At 38.6% G+C, this 16,657-nt stretch overlaps 1 protein-coding gene and 1 long non-coding RNA gene across 4 annotated transcripts; one reads left to right on the top strand and one right to left on the bottom strand.

The window, feature by feature from the left end:
- The first annotated feature begins 717 nt into the window (after window positions 1-717).
- LOC103149604 (rho-related GTP-binding protein RhoA-D) lies at window positions 718-16,578 on the top strand. 3 transcript variants are annotated; one of them, XM_016680116.1, is made up of 6 exons: window positions 718-817; window positions 1,280-1,353; window positions 12,262-12,417; window positions 14,233-14,353; window positions 14,764-14,894; window positions 14,990-16,578. In XM_016680116.1, exons 2-6 carry the CDS (start codon window positions 1,303-1,305, stop codon window positions 15,161-15,163), a joined length of 633 nt encoding a protein of 210 aa, XP_016535602.1. In that variant the 5' UTR covers window positions 718-817; window positions 1,280-1,302; the 3' UTR covers window positions 15,164-16,578. The 3 variants fall into 3 exon arrangements, with proteins under 3 accessions (XP_016535602.1, XP_007568903.1, XP_007568904.1); XM_007568841.2 differs by lacking the exons at window positions 718-817; window positions 1,280-1,353 and adding an exon at window positions 3,378-3,506; XM_007568842.2 differs by lacking the exons at window positions 718-817; window positions 1,280-1,353 and adding an exon at window positions 3,671-3,692.
- LOC107838257 (uncharacterized) lies at window positions 1,292-4,881 on the bottom strand. The gene is made up of 4 exons (XR_001664324.1): window positions 3,874-4,881; window positions 2,725-2,853; window positions 1,610-1,797; window positions 1,292-1,382 (listed from the first exon to the last, which is right to left on the bottom strand). It is a non-coding gene; the product is annotated as an uncharacterized LOC107838257 (long non-coding RNA).
- Window positions 16,579-16,657: the final 79 nt, after the last annotated feature.

A 16,657-nucleotide genomic window follows, 5' to 3' on the forward strand; every position in this document is an offset into this window, starting at 1 on the left:
TTTCAGTTACGTACATTCATTTTGCCCCCCAAAAAGTCATCATCCAGCTCAAAATCCCACTGACAACAGCTTTCAGTTTATTGATGAATTTAATCAGATTTTTTTTATTTAAAATATTAAATAATTCATGTTATCATACCTTCAGGAAAAGGTTTTGGAAGGGAAACACAGGCTGATAACATCCACCGTACTTGACAATGGGCATATTTCCAGTTATTCATTCTTTGATTCAGGTCAAATGAAACCAGTGCTTGTGGTTGAAAAGTCCGATCTTAGCAGAGTCTTCTGACCAAAGGACATTGTTGCAGTTAAAATCTAAGTAGAGTTCAGCAAACTCTACTAATTTAGACTTTTAGTGATAGTGAGACAGAAAATGTTTTTTCCAGGTATGCTCCTCTAACAGCTGATTGGTATGTTGATAGTCTTTCATGGTTGTTATGGAGACCTCATGCTGTCACTCTTTTCTAACAGCAACAATAAGATATTTTTATTTCCTCCCTTTCCATATTTCCTTTTGTGTGTGGTCCTTGTCCAAACTAGCCAGTTGGTCACAGAATTGGGCCTCTATGACATGACATATGTACCTTCAAAAAGTAAAGTAATAACTGTAAAGGCCAACTGAGTAAAAGTACCTTTGTTTATTATAAACTGTTGAGGTTATGTGCTTTTATTTTGGTAACTTCCTTGTGAGTGTTGCTATGGTGACGGAATGCAATTCTACATGAAACGGTTAACCGACATACACAGAAAAGGATAGCAATACAGTACAAAGAATAAAAAGCAGCTCAATTTTAGTTTCAGTCGACAAGAAAAAAAGGTTAGTAACCAAGATTGAAGTATGTTTGAGTAACTTGAAATGTTTATGGAAAAATGTGTGGTCGGTTGTATTAATGAAATGGAATGTACTAATGTAACTGGCATGCAAAACAACAGAAGGTGAAAAACGATTGGAATTATTATTTGTTCTCGTCTAGCTCCATTGGTTGAAGATACTCATATCTTTATTAAGTTATCACTTAACCATCAGTTCTGAAGTTCTCAATATTGACTAGATTCTACAATAATAATAAAAAAAACATTTGCTACATTTATTTTAAGGTTGCCAGAGTACCAACAACTGTGGCACAGGTTATTTTGTTAAAGGGATAGTAAAGAAACATCAACTTTTTTGAGCTTCAGATCATGCTATAATGTTTCATTCTCTCATCAAAAACATGCATGGACTTTTGATTTGGTTTTGTCAAGCATCTTTCAGAAATTCTTTACTTTCTTGTGGCAGCCATCTTGAAGGACAAAGCTATCATGATTCGGCTTTGTAGAAAAAAAGAAGCGCGATGGAAGTCCCAGCAAATAGTAAGTGATTTTCTTTAATGCCTTCAAACCTGTGAGGAAAGTCCAGTCAGACACAAGGGTTCAAACAAGTGGAACAGGTAGGTGACCATAAGACACAAAGCTGACTAATAAATGACAAAGATACAGCAGGAAATAAAGCACACAGGTGAGGTTAAATACACAGGGGATAATGAGAGAACATGAGACCAATAAAAACCAATAAAAGGGGAAACAACATGACAGAAGAGGACCAAGATAACTGAGGTACATAACCTACCATAATCCTTGCAGAAGCTCCTCCTTGGTGTTGCAACTTTTGAACGTCCGAGTTTCCATATTACAGAGAACCCCTCTCCCAGGTATCTCCCACTCAGCCTTCAGTTGAGCCAGTAGCAATTTCCAAACACCTGGTGGAACTGCACATCTGTGCTGAGCTCATTATCGAAGCTACTTCTCAGAACATTGCTGGTAAAAACAATATTAAAAGGTTAAAAAGAGGAGCAATGTTGTGATAACTTCCTGAAAGTGCAGTGTTGGAAAGAGCAGGACTTTGTTAAAGAGACAGAGGCCCAATTTCAAGGTGTTAAATTACAAAGTCAAATTTCTTCGAAGTGTCATATCTGATAGATGTCATATCTGATATTTAGAGCATTTTTATAACAACTGAAGTCACATAGTTACTTTATTGTGCTATAAAATGATACTATGTGGGTGGAAAACACACATTACTGCTTCTTTAAGCCCTATTATATGTAGCAAAAGTTTTTTTTGATTAGGATGTTACATTTTTTATTTTTATGTGACCAATGACCATTAAGATAAAATAAAGTAAAGGCTTTTTACACATTATTACCGGAGGTGCCAAACAAATTGCCCATGTTTGTAGATTAAAAGGGTGAGTCAATGTAAGCTTTTGTGCCAAATACAGCAACAGAGAACTGTTACAAATCCTCTTGCATATTTTTTCCTCAAACTCTCTAGTACCACCTCAGACATTCTAAAATCTGCTTACTCAAATCAGAAGGTCCAGTCTAAAAAGATAATCCACAGAAATAGCATAGCGCCTTGTGGCACTGAGAGGGACCATTTATGTAACTACCAAAGACATATATCATTATTAAAACTGTGAAGGACTGTATAGTTTACGAGTAAGGCATCAGAATAAAGAATATCTACGGACTCAACATAATGATAAAGATTTTGATCCTAATCTTAAAAGGCTTAGTTTTAACATCGATGCTCCAGGGAATCTTGTCCAATGACTTATTTTCTTTCAGTCTAATAAAACTTCCTGAACTGACTTAGAATAACGAAGTTCTGATATAGGAGTTCCTGTGGTAAACCACTGTGGTCTAATAATGTCCCTACTGTTAGTGGAAATGTTCCTCTTACCCTGAAGCCAATGTTGCTGTATTACAACAGTGTGCCGCAGTGTACTGAGAGGGGGACTGAACTTACGACCTCACTGGGAGAATGGCATGTTAAAAAGCTCAAATCCCTGTTGCGTGGTTTCCTGTTGCTCTGTGGGAGAATAGTACTTGGGTCAAAGTCAATTTCCTTACACAAGAAACATAAAACAATAACAACAACAATTGGTAATGTTAATAATAAGGTGACGAAAGTGGAAATGAAAATGAGGGTTCCTGTTAAATAAGGATTATTAGTTAAAATATACAACCTTGTAAATAAATTATGTCATTGTACTTTAACCGTAAAGAGGAGGGGACGTCGAACTGTTAAATGATTTCGGCCAATAGAGAGCAAGCGCGTGAATATGAAATGATCAGGATTTTGTGCTCCATTTGTGTGCAGCTAGGAATTTTGAGTGCTCTACTTCAAGAACGTAGTACTTCGCTCGACCTGACGCAAAACAGCTCTGCTTGACCATGTTAAAATAATTAAAATAAATAACACATGATTAAATTTTATCGTTTCATTACATAATCAGAGAGTAATATTTATGTATTTATTGTTTGTTTACTTGTTCCTCGACGGGAGTGGTGACTCTACGAGTGCATTTCAAACGCAGCACAATGGGAGGATCCAAAAGGAGTATCAGTTTGACTGCTGCTGCTCGGCCAATCGCACTGATTAGCTTCTGGGATATTAGGACAACAGTCAAACAGAAAACACGGAGGAATTTGGTTAGCTGAAGGCACAATCTTTTGGGAGAGGTAAGGTTTAAATGTTCATTGTTGCTGCGTTATCTAGCCGAGGCATTGCGAGCGGTGTATGCAGTCCTTAACATCAGTTTGTTGTATCGGGGAAAGTGTTTGGTTTAAGCGGCGCCGCTCCAGGGGACACGTTAATGAGTCGAAATACCAGCAGCAGCAGCTCGGCGAGTTGAAACCTGTTACTTGGTGAGAAGTTTTTTTTTTTTTTTTACACGGCTTCCGAGGTTTGCTCGGCAGACTTGGAAAAAATAAGGGGTAAAGGAGAGACGCCGTAAGCCGGGGACACACCTGTTTGTCCACGCGAAGGACACTGCGTACATCGGCATTCCTAGTTTATTTAGCTTTACACAGTTTCTACATGTCTTACCTCATTGCGTACTTTAATTAACTGGAGGGAGTTCCGCTGTGGACGAAAATGGACCCTCTTGCACTCCTTGGTGCGGGCAAAAATACACAGAACTTTATTTTCGGTTTCTTATTGAAAACCTGCTTGACAAGTCGACAGAGACTGGGAACTATGTGTTTTTCCTATAATAATTGACATAATTCCTGGAGAGCAGAATAATCGAAACTACCTTCAAAATGGTCGACTTTCTTTCTTATTTGGCTATGGGGTCAAAGTCTGTCCTGTTCGTCTGTTGTAAGTGATAAAACATTAGTTCTGTCCCGAGGAAATTTCTTTCTCCGAGCCACCACACCCTTGTTATGCTGCTCAGCTCCAGTAGCGCAGACCCTCATCTCTCACAGCAGCTTGTTCCCTTGTCTTGGCATGTTCTCCATAACAAAACTGCACTCCTGGTGTTTGTCGTGAACCAAAGTCAAACCTGCAGAATTGCTGATGTGCTTCGGCTGGGTTACTCCCATGTTTGTTCCCGGGCTGATCCACATGAATGCGCCGGATGTTATCCTGCCTAATGCTATTGGCTTGATTGTGATTAGATGTTTGTATGATATGTCCGTGAAAGTATGTCTTTACATTTTAACCAGCAGAACTTGGACAGGGGGATTTACCCAGTGGTATGCGGACATGGAGAACAAAATCAGAGCTCCTCCAGTGAAGGATGTCATTTCCAATTTAGAGAATTAAATGCTCCTGACTATGGTGGGAATTGGTAGGAGCTGTTATGTGATTTCTACGGATTTAACTTTTTTTAATACCACAATTTAGCATGCAAGGGGTTTTAATTTAATACAAGATGGCAAAAATGGCTAAAATTGATGATTACAGTGATTGTGTTATATTGATTCAATTTCTTTGAGGTCAGACTTACTGATTTAGATTTTGACTTTCTAAATGTTTTGAGGGGGAGTTAGGGTTTCTATAATATCTTTGATAAAGATACTTTTGGAGGTAGCTATGTGTGAAAACAATTACAGAATTGCAAGATAATCTCTATGATTTAAAATGTATGTTGCTTTCACTTTTTGCAATGTATGCAATTTCTAAAATATTTCAGGTTTATTTGTATATTTTTTGGGGGGTGAGGTGTTTTAGCAATAGAAGCAGAATATACCTCACTCTTGTTTTGTTTAGCAAAGTTTAAAATAGGGGTTTGTGTAAAAGGTGTGTTTTTCAGTAATGGTCACTCGGTGTCCAATGGTAAATAGCTTTGTATAGCGCTTTATCATGATCAGTGATAATTTTGATATTTATAAAAACAAATATCAAAATTTTACATTGTTTGGAAAAAAATATCATGCACACGGGATCAGTTTAAGAAAAATGTTCATCCACGCATACATCCTTCAAAACAATCATGACTTCCTGTTAGGAATGAAACATGGCACCAGGAAGTTAATTTGTCTGGACAGACAGAGATGCTTAACTTTTAAATGCGAAAATGTAAAATAAACAAAACGCAAGACGATGTTGACTGGGAATTGTGTTCAAGCAAGTATGTGAACAATGATCGGCATTGTGCATCCATATTTATGAGGCCTAGCTGGTGTAAAACGAATGACCTCCAAGCACTCTTTCTCCCTGTGTTGTATGTGTTGGTGCAGTCGGGCTTGTAAAAATAAACGAGCAGAAAGTGTCTGAACCAAAGTAAAAATCAGCACCTCTCTGACAACAGCCATTTTTTCCCCCTCCACTGCATGCACTAATGTAGACATGCAAGTGCAAATAAAGAGAAATCTTAAATGCCACTTTGGTTGGAATTTAATCATTTTTAGTGACATTAAACAGTCTATGAGTTGATGAAAGGTCAAATCGCATTCAAATCTATTTGGTTTCCTACATAACCGGCTATGTTTGGACTTGGCCTCAGTTATTCACTCACACATTAACACGCTGATGGTGGCCAGCTACTGGATAGTGGCTACAGCTGCCCTGGGGCAGCCTGACGGAGGATAATGGTCCAGATTATTAAATTAAAAGCAAACACATAGCTATTAAAAGACTAAATACTTTTTCCCTTGTCTTAACATTTTTTATGTTAGGAATTTTGTATCTTTTTTTCTACAGAAGAGGATTAGGGCCACTGGGAAAAAAAAAAAAAACAGTTCTGACTTTAATCTCAGAATTCTGAGGGGAAAAAAAGTCAGAATTCTGAGATTAAAGTTAGATTTTTTTTTTCTTTTTTTTCCAGTGGCCCTAATCCTTTTCCGTATTTTTCTCCCCTTTGGCTTCAGTCTAACCGAATTTATGCCTTTCTTGTGTTCAAGGGTTGTAAATGGCTGCACTTTGGACACCTCTGTTCCAGTGGGTCAATTGATTTTTCTTTTATTTTTTATTTTTTTCCACACACAAGTGAAATGTGGACTTATCTTTTCTATTGATGGTCTTTGAACACTTATCTGTTAATCAACTGACATGAAATAATTCTGCCTTTCATAAATAGTTAAAATTGAGTTTAAGGTTTGTCTAATCAGTGGTTAAAATTCATTTCAAGCTCTTGCTGTTAACTCTAAATGCTGTCTGCATTATTGAGGTCAGGCATATGACCTCCTTTATAAAGGACTATTGTGGATCAGGATATGCATCTGTGATATTTTAGTAGTTTGACTTTGGCATGTCATTTCTCTGAAGTTATATGTACCGTGCCTATCTGTGTCTTTTTTTAAAAATTATTATTATTATTATAAAGAGCTTAGGAACTATACTACAAGCTCTCAATTCTTGGCAACATGCAGACTTTTACTAAGTCATGCACTGACAGAAGAGTGATTGTTCACTCAGATTTTTCCGCCATCCTTTATTGCTCAGTCGTAGTCTGTGGAGGGCTGCAAGTCTGCACATTGTTAACTTATCGATGTTTATCAGACAAGGTGTTCAAAAACAATACACCACCATATCCTGTCCCAGGTTTGCGTAGGCAGCTTTTCATCAGACCAGATTTCCTGGGAGGCCTGTGTTCTTTTAAGGAGCTGATGCAGCTGAAGCGTATTTTACAGTAAGAAAAAAGAAAAAAATATGGAGTGCCTGAAAAATATCAGCTCTCGTTTCAAGAAATGCAATTCTTGAAACGTTTCTTTAAGGGCGGCTCTAAATAGACTGGAATTAGGACGCCATGAATAAGCTGAGGCTGCTCACAGATGTCCGCTTTCATTTGTGCTTTCATTTGTGCTGCATGTAGTTTTATTTTTTTGCATAATGAAGGCTGGAATTAGCTAAGAATTCATAATATTTGCCCCCAGATGGTGACGTCATGGGGCAAACGGAATAGAGAACAGGGTGCTGTACTCGCGGGTGTTTTAACTTCTCTAAGTCTGTATAGTCATATCTTTTTAGTTAATGGCAAACTGTGCATAATTTATTCCTCCTCTGTTTCATGTCATAATGTTTCCTTCTCCCACATTCATATTTAACCCCTTGTTTAGATATACTCGAGAAATATTAGAGGCATGCATATTGCATTTTTGTTGCCCTTGATCTGCTGGTGCTGCAGTGCTCGATGCTTTACTTCTGACTGCCTCTCATCTGCTTCATTCCCCTACAATTTGGGACTTTTTCAGTTTGTTTGAACTGAAACCAGAACTTTGAGTGGCAGCTGAACAGATAATTCTGTGTGATAGTTTAGTTTTTTTTTTTCTGTATACTTTCAGCTGAGCTGTACTCTGATGAATTGGACAGCAGGAGTCTCAGTAGTTCTGTCCTATTTTGAGCTCCAACTTGGTTCTTTGACTTCAACCTCCACAGCCTCGATCTTGAATGGGTGTAGATGGTCTAGAATTAGATTCAACCTTCAAAATGTGTGTTTGACTTCTCTCGTGTTGCCTAAGTTATAGTAGAAGTATGTTTTGTTGTTATTAATGGGGAGGAAAATATATTATGTTTTGAATTGGCAAACCTCTAGAGTTGTGTTCTTTTAGATTTTATTTGAACAATAAGCAGCTCTATGGTGCTCATTTATCTTTTGCAAGCCAAGCAGGTTTGCTCCTTAAATTACTCTACAGTGAGCCTGGATTGCCCTAATTGAGCAGTTTCAGAGGAAAGTTACACAAAGCCTTTGTGTTAAGTAATTTCTGTTTGTTTAAAATGTCCAATAGGATTTAGGAAAATTGTATTTCAAGTGGATTGTAATTTTGGAAAACAATTAAGTGCAGTACACCCAGTATTGCACAGTGGGGATCACATCTGCCTGTGTAAATAACTAAAACACAAATACCTGAGATCCCCTTTAAAAATTGCTCGTAACTACAGATACACTGATGGCAGTTTTGAGGCCAATGTTGACAATATTGAGCAATACCCATGAAACGATATAAGCTTGTTTTATCTGCATGCAGCAGGTCAGAGCATTGCTGTCCAAACTGCCAAGTTGGATAAACTTGAAGCCAGTCGGCGGCAAAAACTTACTCCCACTCTTTTTTCTTTTTTTCTTTTTTTTTTTTTTGAGTCAATGCGCTTGCAGTTTTTTTGCACCTTCTCAAACTAACTACTCAAAAAAATTTCATAAATTATTAATCATTCTTTTATAAATAACTTGTATGTTAATGAGTTATTTATTTTTTAATTAATTTTTTGTGTAGTATAACTTGTCAACAGAATCACCTTTTACAGCTTGAGCACAATTTTGACCTAGAGGGATTTCAGGAGGATGGGTTCTGTTGACCATGAAATATTAAACTTAATTGACTGACTTTTTAGTGAAACTGCCTGAGACATATTTGTATTTTCATTTGATCAGATGCGTTTTGTCCAGTGTCTTTATTTACAGCTTCCTAATATTGTCAGATCAGATTGTTGACTCTTTAAATAGTTAAGATTTGTGTTTTGGACCATTTATATCTAGCCTGTACAGACTTTGCTTCTTGCTCTTAAATCCTGAACACATTTGCTCAGCCACTTTAACAATAGTCTGATAAGGCAGGTTTTCCCTATTCCATCAATTAAAAGCTCATCCAAAAAGCTTTAATGTATCCCAAGAAAGTTTCAATTCAATTTTAAAACTTATTTTTTTTTTTTACTATGAGCTAAAACAGTTGAAAAATGTGGTTTAAAAAACAGTGGAATGTCAAGATTACAACTTAATGGTCAGAGATTGGCAAGCTGAGAAAAGAAATGTAGGTTATATAAATGATTTTTCAGGGTTGGTTTTCACTGGGTTTAAGTTCCTGGCTGGCAGATTGATTTGGAGCTCATAAGGAGGAAGTATTTGTACAAAGCTCTGTAGCCACCCAGAGCTAGTTTCCGTGCTATTTTTGACCCTTGTTACCTCCAGTGAGCAAGCCTGGCTAATGTGTTACCACCTGTGGCAGTTCACAACCTGCCATTGTGGAGAAATGAGGAATCTATGCCACATGTACTGGGAATGATGACTTTGCCCCCTGCTCCCTTTCCATTTCAGGGAGAGTCATGCAAGGCGGGAGAACGTGTTTTTTCTAATAAGCATCTAGCTTTTGTATTTGGGAAGCAATTATACAGATGCTGTTAGTAATTATGATTCATTATTCAGAATGTCCTTAATGTTAATCTGATTTGTCGAGTTGTGGCCTGGTTCAAATAACTTAGAAGTGGTTTTCACCTCCATGGCTATATGGTGATCTACAGTTAAAATATTTATGCATGTTAACATTTTTCCATATAAACTGAAACTTTGATTTTTGAATAGTATTCCTTTTTCCTTGGCCTCTACAAGCTGATTTGAGTTCATTGTAGTTTTCAGTGCTTAACATTTTTGTAAATGTCAACTAAGTTTTGATCTATTGTCATTTTCTAGATATAATGTTGGCACCGCTTTGGCTTATCTTCAACATTTCAGCCACCAAAAAAGGAATTCTCCTGAGATCGGCATTAAGGCCGTAGTGGGCCGGGCGTGGGAGACTGAAGGATTGTTTTTGGCATCAGTGTTTTTATTCATGCTTAAATATGAATTCAACACAAGCCTCCAGTCACTAGGTGGCAGCAGTTCTCAAACTAGCAAACAGGCTGCCTGTTCAACCCAGTGGAAGAAGTAACTTACAGAGTCACACCAGTTTACAAACATGAAAGAGGAGAGAGGGAGAAGTTTTTGAGAGACAAGTGATGATGGTCAACAGAAGAAGACCAGGAAATGCTATGAAGCCTGTACAACCCTTTGCTTTACTGTGAATGCAAAATGTTATGCACTTCTGATCTCTTCTGGTGAGCTGAAATGCAATTTAAGGATAAATTTTGCGTTAAAAAAAAAATCTTACTTTTATATGTTATTTGCAAAGAATAATCAACCAATGTTTACAGTTTAAAATACACATCCCAGTGACTGAGTCACACCTTTTTGATATGCTCTTTTATGCGTTTTTATGTTTGACTCTTGTCAGCACATAAGTGATGTGTTGCATGCTACATAATTTTAAGGATGTTTGAGCATACATAGTGACTGACACAGACTGTGGAAAATAGTACTTTGGATCTGTGCTCTTCCTTGTCCCAGAACAGTGGAAACGCTTCAGATTTGCATTTATCCAAAGTAAAACGGCCACTACCCCTAATGTGTGCTTTGTCGTGCTGCTGTAACAGCAGGGAGCCTGGTGTGACAGCTGCTGACATCCGTAAACTACGTTTGGTAGCGCATTACTCAGTGTGCGGGAGCAGCCTCATTTTCTTTATGAAGCTTCTGGTGTCGGCTGCCAGTCCAGTGGGTTTGTTTCTGAATGTGGAGCTTCCCTCTGGCAATGTCAGTATGATGTATGGAGTAGCAGCAGCCTGCTATCACAGAGAACAGGTGGCTCTCTCCAGAGTATCTGATGGTACACTGGCCTGATTTAATGTGTAGAAATAAAATGCTAACCAAGGTTGTTTCTCATGTTGTATTGAAAAGGAGCGCTGCGGTTCAGAACTTGGCAACGTTTGTTTGACACCGTCGTAAGGTTCTTCCACAGGATGCCCGAACAGCTTGGTTGATGAACAAACATTAAAATCAAACTTTAAAGAAAAAAAAATTGTGGTGCACTTATTGGAGTTTTCGAGCCGATTGTCAATTTTTAAAAAGCTTGACCTGCTTATTTTGACCGATACAAATAGTTTTGTCTGAAATGTTATTAAATATAGCAAGAAACTTACAAATGGCAGACATGACCTGGTGGGTTTATCCATCTGCCAGCCCTCTCTCATGGCAGAGCAACAGAGAACAGTGGCTGATTTTTAAACCTTTGCAGAGGCAGATGAGGTCAGCCTCATTACGTATCGACCAATCATCAATCTCCCAAAATTAAGGAAATTGGGACCAATTTATTGGTGCAGCCCTAATTTAAAAAAATCAACTTAAAGTTCAGATATTAACTTGAGCATTTATTTATCTTTTAGTCATTTTAGCTCTTACCTTACTCTTAGGAAATGAAGCCGTTTTTTGTCTAATCTGGCATTCAAGATGAGGCTCCAACTTTTCCTGATCTGAACTAGCATCTCACTCAACTGCACTGTTAGAAACAACATGGCTTCTTGAGGAGCTAAGATGGAGCAGACTTTTTTTTTTAAATGGGACTAGGGGCCATAATTCACAGTAATGTGATGTTTGCATTGAGGACTAATGGTGTGTATACAGGGCTTTATTTTTTTATTTTGTTTTTCTCTCCAACTTCTTTGTAGGTTTAACTATACTAGTTGCTCTAAATTAGCTGTTAAAATTAAATAATTAGTAGCTATTGGTTATAATCCCCTGAAGGGGATTTCTTTTAACTAAGCATCCCGATGACAACAAGCTCTTACAAGCGTACAAAAGTTACTTTAACATCTTTGTGCTGATGAGAACCAGCAGTGATGCTTTGAATGTTCTGGTTCTCTCTTATTTATCAGTTATGATTTTATAAATGACTGCATGTGTGAATCAGAGTTGGAGATTTGTAGCAGATAATGAATCTGTTAAACAGCCAGAGCATTGCCTCATTTTGCCATTTCTCCATTATCAGCATGTGGGACATGAGAATTGATCCGTGGTGACATCACAATTTCTCTGGCAAGCAACACTGATGTTGCATTCACACATCTCTCTCAGACAGTAGAGAAATGTGTAGGGGAAACGAATGTGATCGATAATGCTGTGTCAGAGAAAATCCAAGGGGGCTGTTAATCCCTCCTGTACTGGTATGTAAAGATGGAGCAGCATGTAGCGCTTCCAGGCCCATAGACTGCTCACAACCCAGGAACAGGAAGAGGTGCAGCTCTTAAACAGACAAGGGTCATCTTCCCCCGCTCCCCCCCCTGTTTTTCCTGTCTCTTCTCGCCATTTATGGTTGCATTGCTTCTTGTTCGTCACTTGTTTGAAACCACTATCTCTGTATGGTTTACACTCCGTCAAACCTGAACCTAAAGATAAATCTTTGTTGCTTCTAGATGGCTGCAATCAGGAAGAAGCTGGTGATAGTTGGAGACGGTGCGTGTGGGAAGACCTGCCTCCTCATCGTCTTCAGCAAGGATCAGTTCCCAGAGGTCTACGTCCCCACCGTATTTGAGAACTACATCGCTGACATTGAAGTTGATGGCAAACAGGTATTTTGTATTTTAAATCTCGGACATTTAAATTTATGTGCAGCTTAATTGTATTTTTTTTATATTCCTCTTCGAGGTTTTAACGGCGGCTCTTGATGAGTTTAAACTGAAAAATAATTTGATCGATCCTGTTACCCTGCAAAAAATAGTCACCACCAGACAAGCTACATACACAAGCAATGACATCATTCTTTTTTTTTTTTTTTGACTTCACATAGAGCACTGTTGGGTTTTAGTGGAAGAAACTGATTTCAGTTTTCCTTTGACCTGTGATTAGAAGTGATGTTCAGAGCAGGCAGTTTTATGCGACACTCCTGACCTTGTTGGATGTGAACCACGTGCGATTTTGATTAATGGCTATAGGTGTGTATTGTTAGCAAAGCTCTTTGGGGCATTTCATTGTTTTCAAGGGACACATCTCTGGCCAACAAAAGGAATTGAATCTTTGCCACCTTCCTGTGTAGGGTTCAGTTCCCACCAAACACTCCCTCACCCTCCTTGTAGATCATGACTAATTTCCTTTTCCCGTTTCCTGTGCTGCAAAATCTGATGTCAGGGCCTTTTTCCATTGTTCTGTGATGTAAAATTGAATTTACACCACATATATTAAGGGGGAAAAAAAGTCATGTTTTATCAGTTTAAGAGCCTGATTACTCGCTTTTCTTTTAATAAAGTGAGGTGGGAAAAATTCCTCCTTACATGCTCCAAATTTTTGGGATTTATACTTTTTTCTTTTTTTTAAGTGGGGTTGGAGGGCTTTTACTTATGAGCTTGACTGCAGGTCTTGTCTAATGCGCAGCTCTAGTTTGTTAGCTGCTCTTGTTTCCAGCAGTTTTACTTCCACTGTTTTTTTTGTTTTTTTTTTCCTCTCCTCTAACTGAGCTTGAAGGAAAAACATATACGAAAGCATGGAAAATTATTCAGTGGTGCTGCCTGTGAGATTAACTACATTTCTTGTCATGTTAATGCTTCAGTTGAAGACATTTAAAAACCATTCAGTTTAATCTTATTTATCATAGCTGTGACTAAATTCTCTTTTTGTTCATTTTGTCCTTTTTCTCCTCTTATCCTTCTCTGTTGCATCTCTTGCCATATTAACGGCTTTAGTGTAGCATACACTAAAGGAATGCTAGGTTATTGCTTTTTTTTTTTTTGTCTGGCTCAAATATAGGATTTATCAGCAGACCATTGCGTAAATTTTTTTAGGTTAATAAATATGGTTAAGATGGAAAATTCTAATTCAGAAAAATTAATGTGGAAAAACTGGAAGTTGGGATGCAGGGGGAATGGAATTTGAAAATGTAATAACAGATTTCATAAGACCTTACTAATGTCCAGATGGTTGGTCTCTAAGGTACCATTAATCCTGTTTACACCCAGATTTTAGCTTCCGTTTTAGATGCTATTGAAGTGTAAGATCTGTTTAATAAGACCAGCAAAGTGCATTGCAAGAAACGCTGTGGGATGCGATGCAGCTGAGGCTTGGTTAATTTTGCTTGCACTGACAGTTCCAGGCTACCCTGTTCTAAAATTGGTAGTTCTACTGCTGAGGTTTTGAAAATGATTTTTGCAGGACATTTATTTTATCAAGAGCAGGTCAGGCTCTCTGGGACTGCCGCCACTTTGATTAACACCCCAAGCCTGTGGGAACTTCCTCTACCACTGAGAAGTTGCTTTATAGAGCTAGTAGCAAAGGAATTTTACTTCTGCTCTCGTCAATACTGATTTTGTTTGTTGTGATCCTCTTTCGTAGTTCAGTTTCCAGTCAGCTGCAGATTTTTAGCAGCCTTCTTGTCCTGTCTCTCTGTTGTGCAGGTGGAATTGGCGCTGTGGGATACTGCTGGCCAGGAGGATTATGACCGGCTGCGGCCTCTCTCCTACCCTGACACCGACGTTATACTTATGTGCTTCTCCATAGACAGCCCTGACAGTTTAGGTAAGGCATATATTGACTGTCCACTGCACCAGTTGTTAAATATAGGGTTAATGGAAAAAACCTAATTTAATTTTCATCCTTTGAAAATAAAGTTTAGGTAAATTAGTTAACAAATTTTTTTGGAGCAAACTAATTTATTTCCCACCTTCTATCCTGAAATACTTGAGCTGTACGCTTTGATTCATGAGAGAATGTAAGTACAGTTTTTGTGACGTGGATAGAGCCTCATTTGGTACCATCCTTCCAAAGAATGAGCGCATATCAGCCAGGGGGTCAGTGACTTCTTGATGATTGTTTGTACTGTCACAAGGGAAACTTCTCCCACTCTTTGGCAGGAAAAGAAATTGGCATGCACTTTGCTGGAACTCTAAACTCATGCATCACAATTTATTTATTTCTTTTTTTTTCAGAGAACATTCCTGAGAAATGGACCCCTGAAGTAAAGCACTTCTGTCCCAACGTCCCCATCATCCTTGTGGGCAACAAGAAGGACCTTAGAAACGATGAACATACACGCAGGGAGTTGACCAAGATGAAACAGGTGAAGTAATACGCCGACTACAACAGATGACAAGTATTCCAGCATTTACCATTTGCCACGTGTTAACGTTTTCACATTTAACCCTCCTTTTCCAGGAGCCCGTCAAGTCTGAGGAGGGCAAAGACATGGCACAACGCATCGGTGCCTTTGGCTACCTGGAGTGCTCAGCCAAGACTAAGGACGGCGTGCGGGAAGTGTTTGAGATGGCTACCAGAGCAGCGCTGCAGGTCCGCAAGCGCAAGAAGCGGGGCGGCTGCCAGTTACTGTGAGGAGTCTGTATCTGCTGGCTGATGAGCATTTGAGGGAGGACCCTCCCAGACACGCAGAACAAACTTCGACACCTTAAATCCGTGGCTTCCATAGACTGTACTTACTCCACAGATGCAGGCGTATATGAGAGACTGCCACACCTGTTTAAAAGCAAAACAAATCAGTTATTATTAAATGTTTTCTTTCCAACTTCCTGCTCCTATCCTGCTGTTTCCTGTAACCAGCACACCCGTCTGCTTTATGTGACGGATTCAACCCGTCTTTCTGTATGAATGTATGTTTGTATTTAAATGTGCATTATTCTTTAAAAATGCCATGCCTTCTGCTTGCGTGTCATGATTCTGTTTACAGAGAAGGGTCATGTGCTCTTCCTGCCCCGTCATTGTTTCTCCTTCAGCATTGAATGTTTTGTGTTTTTTCTCTTCCTTTTTTTCCCCCTTTAGATTTGCTTCCTTCTGCTTCTCCATGTACCACTTGGTTTCCTTTTATACACCAGATTCTGTTGCGGTTATCTGCATTGTGCCACTATTTGTTTTGTACTCTAAAACTTGTATGCCACCAAGTGCTGCGTCTGCCAAGCTGTTTTTCACCATTTGCCGTTCTGCAAGAGACTAAATTTAGAACCTGTTCACACCTAATTAAGCCCAGCATACAGAAGTACACTGAAAGAGCAGACAGGATTTGGAAGGAGAGGCTTTGGACGGCACGCTGGTCCCTCCCAGTAATGGCGACGGCTTAAACTGGCACTGCAGACAGTGCTGTATTGTTGAGGACAATGCTAGCAGTTGCACTCCTCTGGCTCTGACAGACATGACCAATGCTTTCCCTCCACCAGGCCAGCCTCCTCTGATCTCAGTTCTGTTTCAGATCCAGGATACAGTTGCTTCATTACTGTGTAAAAGATTTTCTGAAGATGAATGCATTCTGTTTACAGCCATTTTTATATGCAATTTTGGTCTATTTAGAAGAGCAGTGCCATCTCTTGCTCAGCAGCAACACTTCTGTCGGCCAAGTTTTTTTTAAATTTTCTGTTATATGCACTAACATAAACAGGTTTTTCTCTCTAGATCAGATTTTTAATTCTTTGACGCATCATATGCGCATGTCTATTCCTTAAACCGGTTTATTACGCTACAGTTTGTGTTTTTTCTATCAGTCCACCTTAAAATCCATGAACCCCTTTCTGTTTTATTGTCATCATTGCAAACTGATAGTCGCCTGTTTTATACATTTAGATTCAGAGATTTGAAAGTAGACGGCCTAGAAATAATTCCTGCACATTTGGGCCGGGTGTTAAATGTCTAATGCATAGCTTCAGAGAAAATGTTGATTGTACAAAACGCTTTGCAAACAGGAGAGGATTGTTTTTGTCTGGATGAGATGAACGTGTTAATAAAATATTTTTGAAACTCGTTACCTTGACTAATTTTTCATCTCGGTTGCGCTGTCGAGGTAATGAATCTTACTCAGAATATGTGGGAAAGTTTAAATGC

Source organism: Poecilia formosa, unplaced genomic scaffold (genome assembly GCF_000485575.1).
Source record: "Poecilia formosa unplaced genomic scaffold, Poecilia_formosa-5.1.2 Scaffold232, whole genome shotgun sequence".
NCBI lineage: Eukaryota > Metazoa > Chordata > Actinopteri > Cyprinodontiformes > Poeciliidae > Poecilia > Poecilia formosa.

Bases quoted from the DNA above. Each gene is read 5' to 3' on its own strand.
- LOC103149604 (XM_016680116.1), top strand. From the start codon at position 1,303: ATGATTCGGCTTTGTAGAAAAAAAGAAGCGCGATGGAAGTCCCAGCAA. The intron at 1,354-12,261 runs GTAAGTGATTTT...TGTTGCTTCTAG, and splicing joins GATGGAAGTCCCAGCAAATA to ATGGCTGCAATCAGGAAGAA. The intron at 12,418-14,232 runs GTATTTTGTATT...TCTGTTGTGCAG, and splicing joins TTGAAGTTGATGGCAAACAG to GTGGAATTGGCGCTGTGGGA.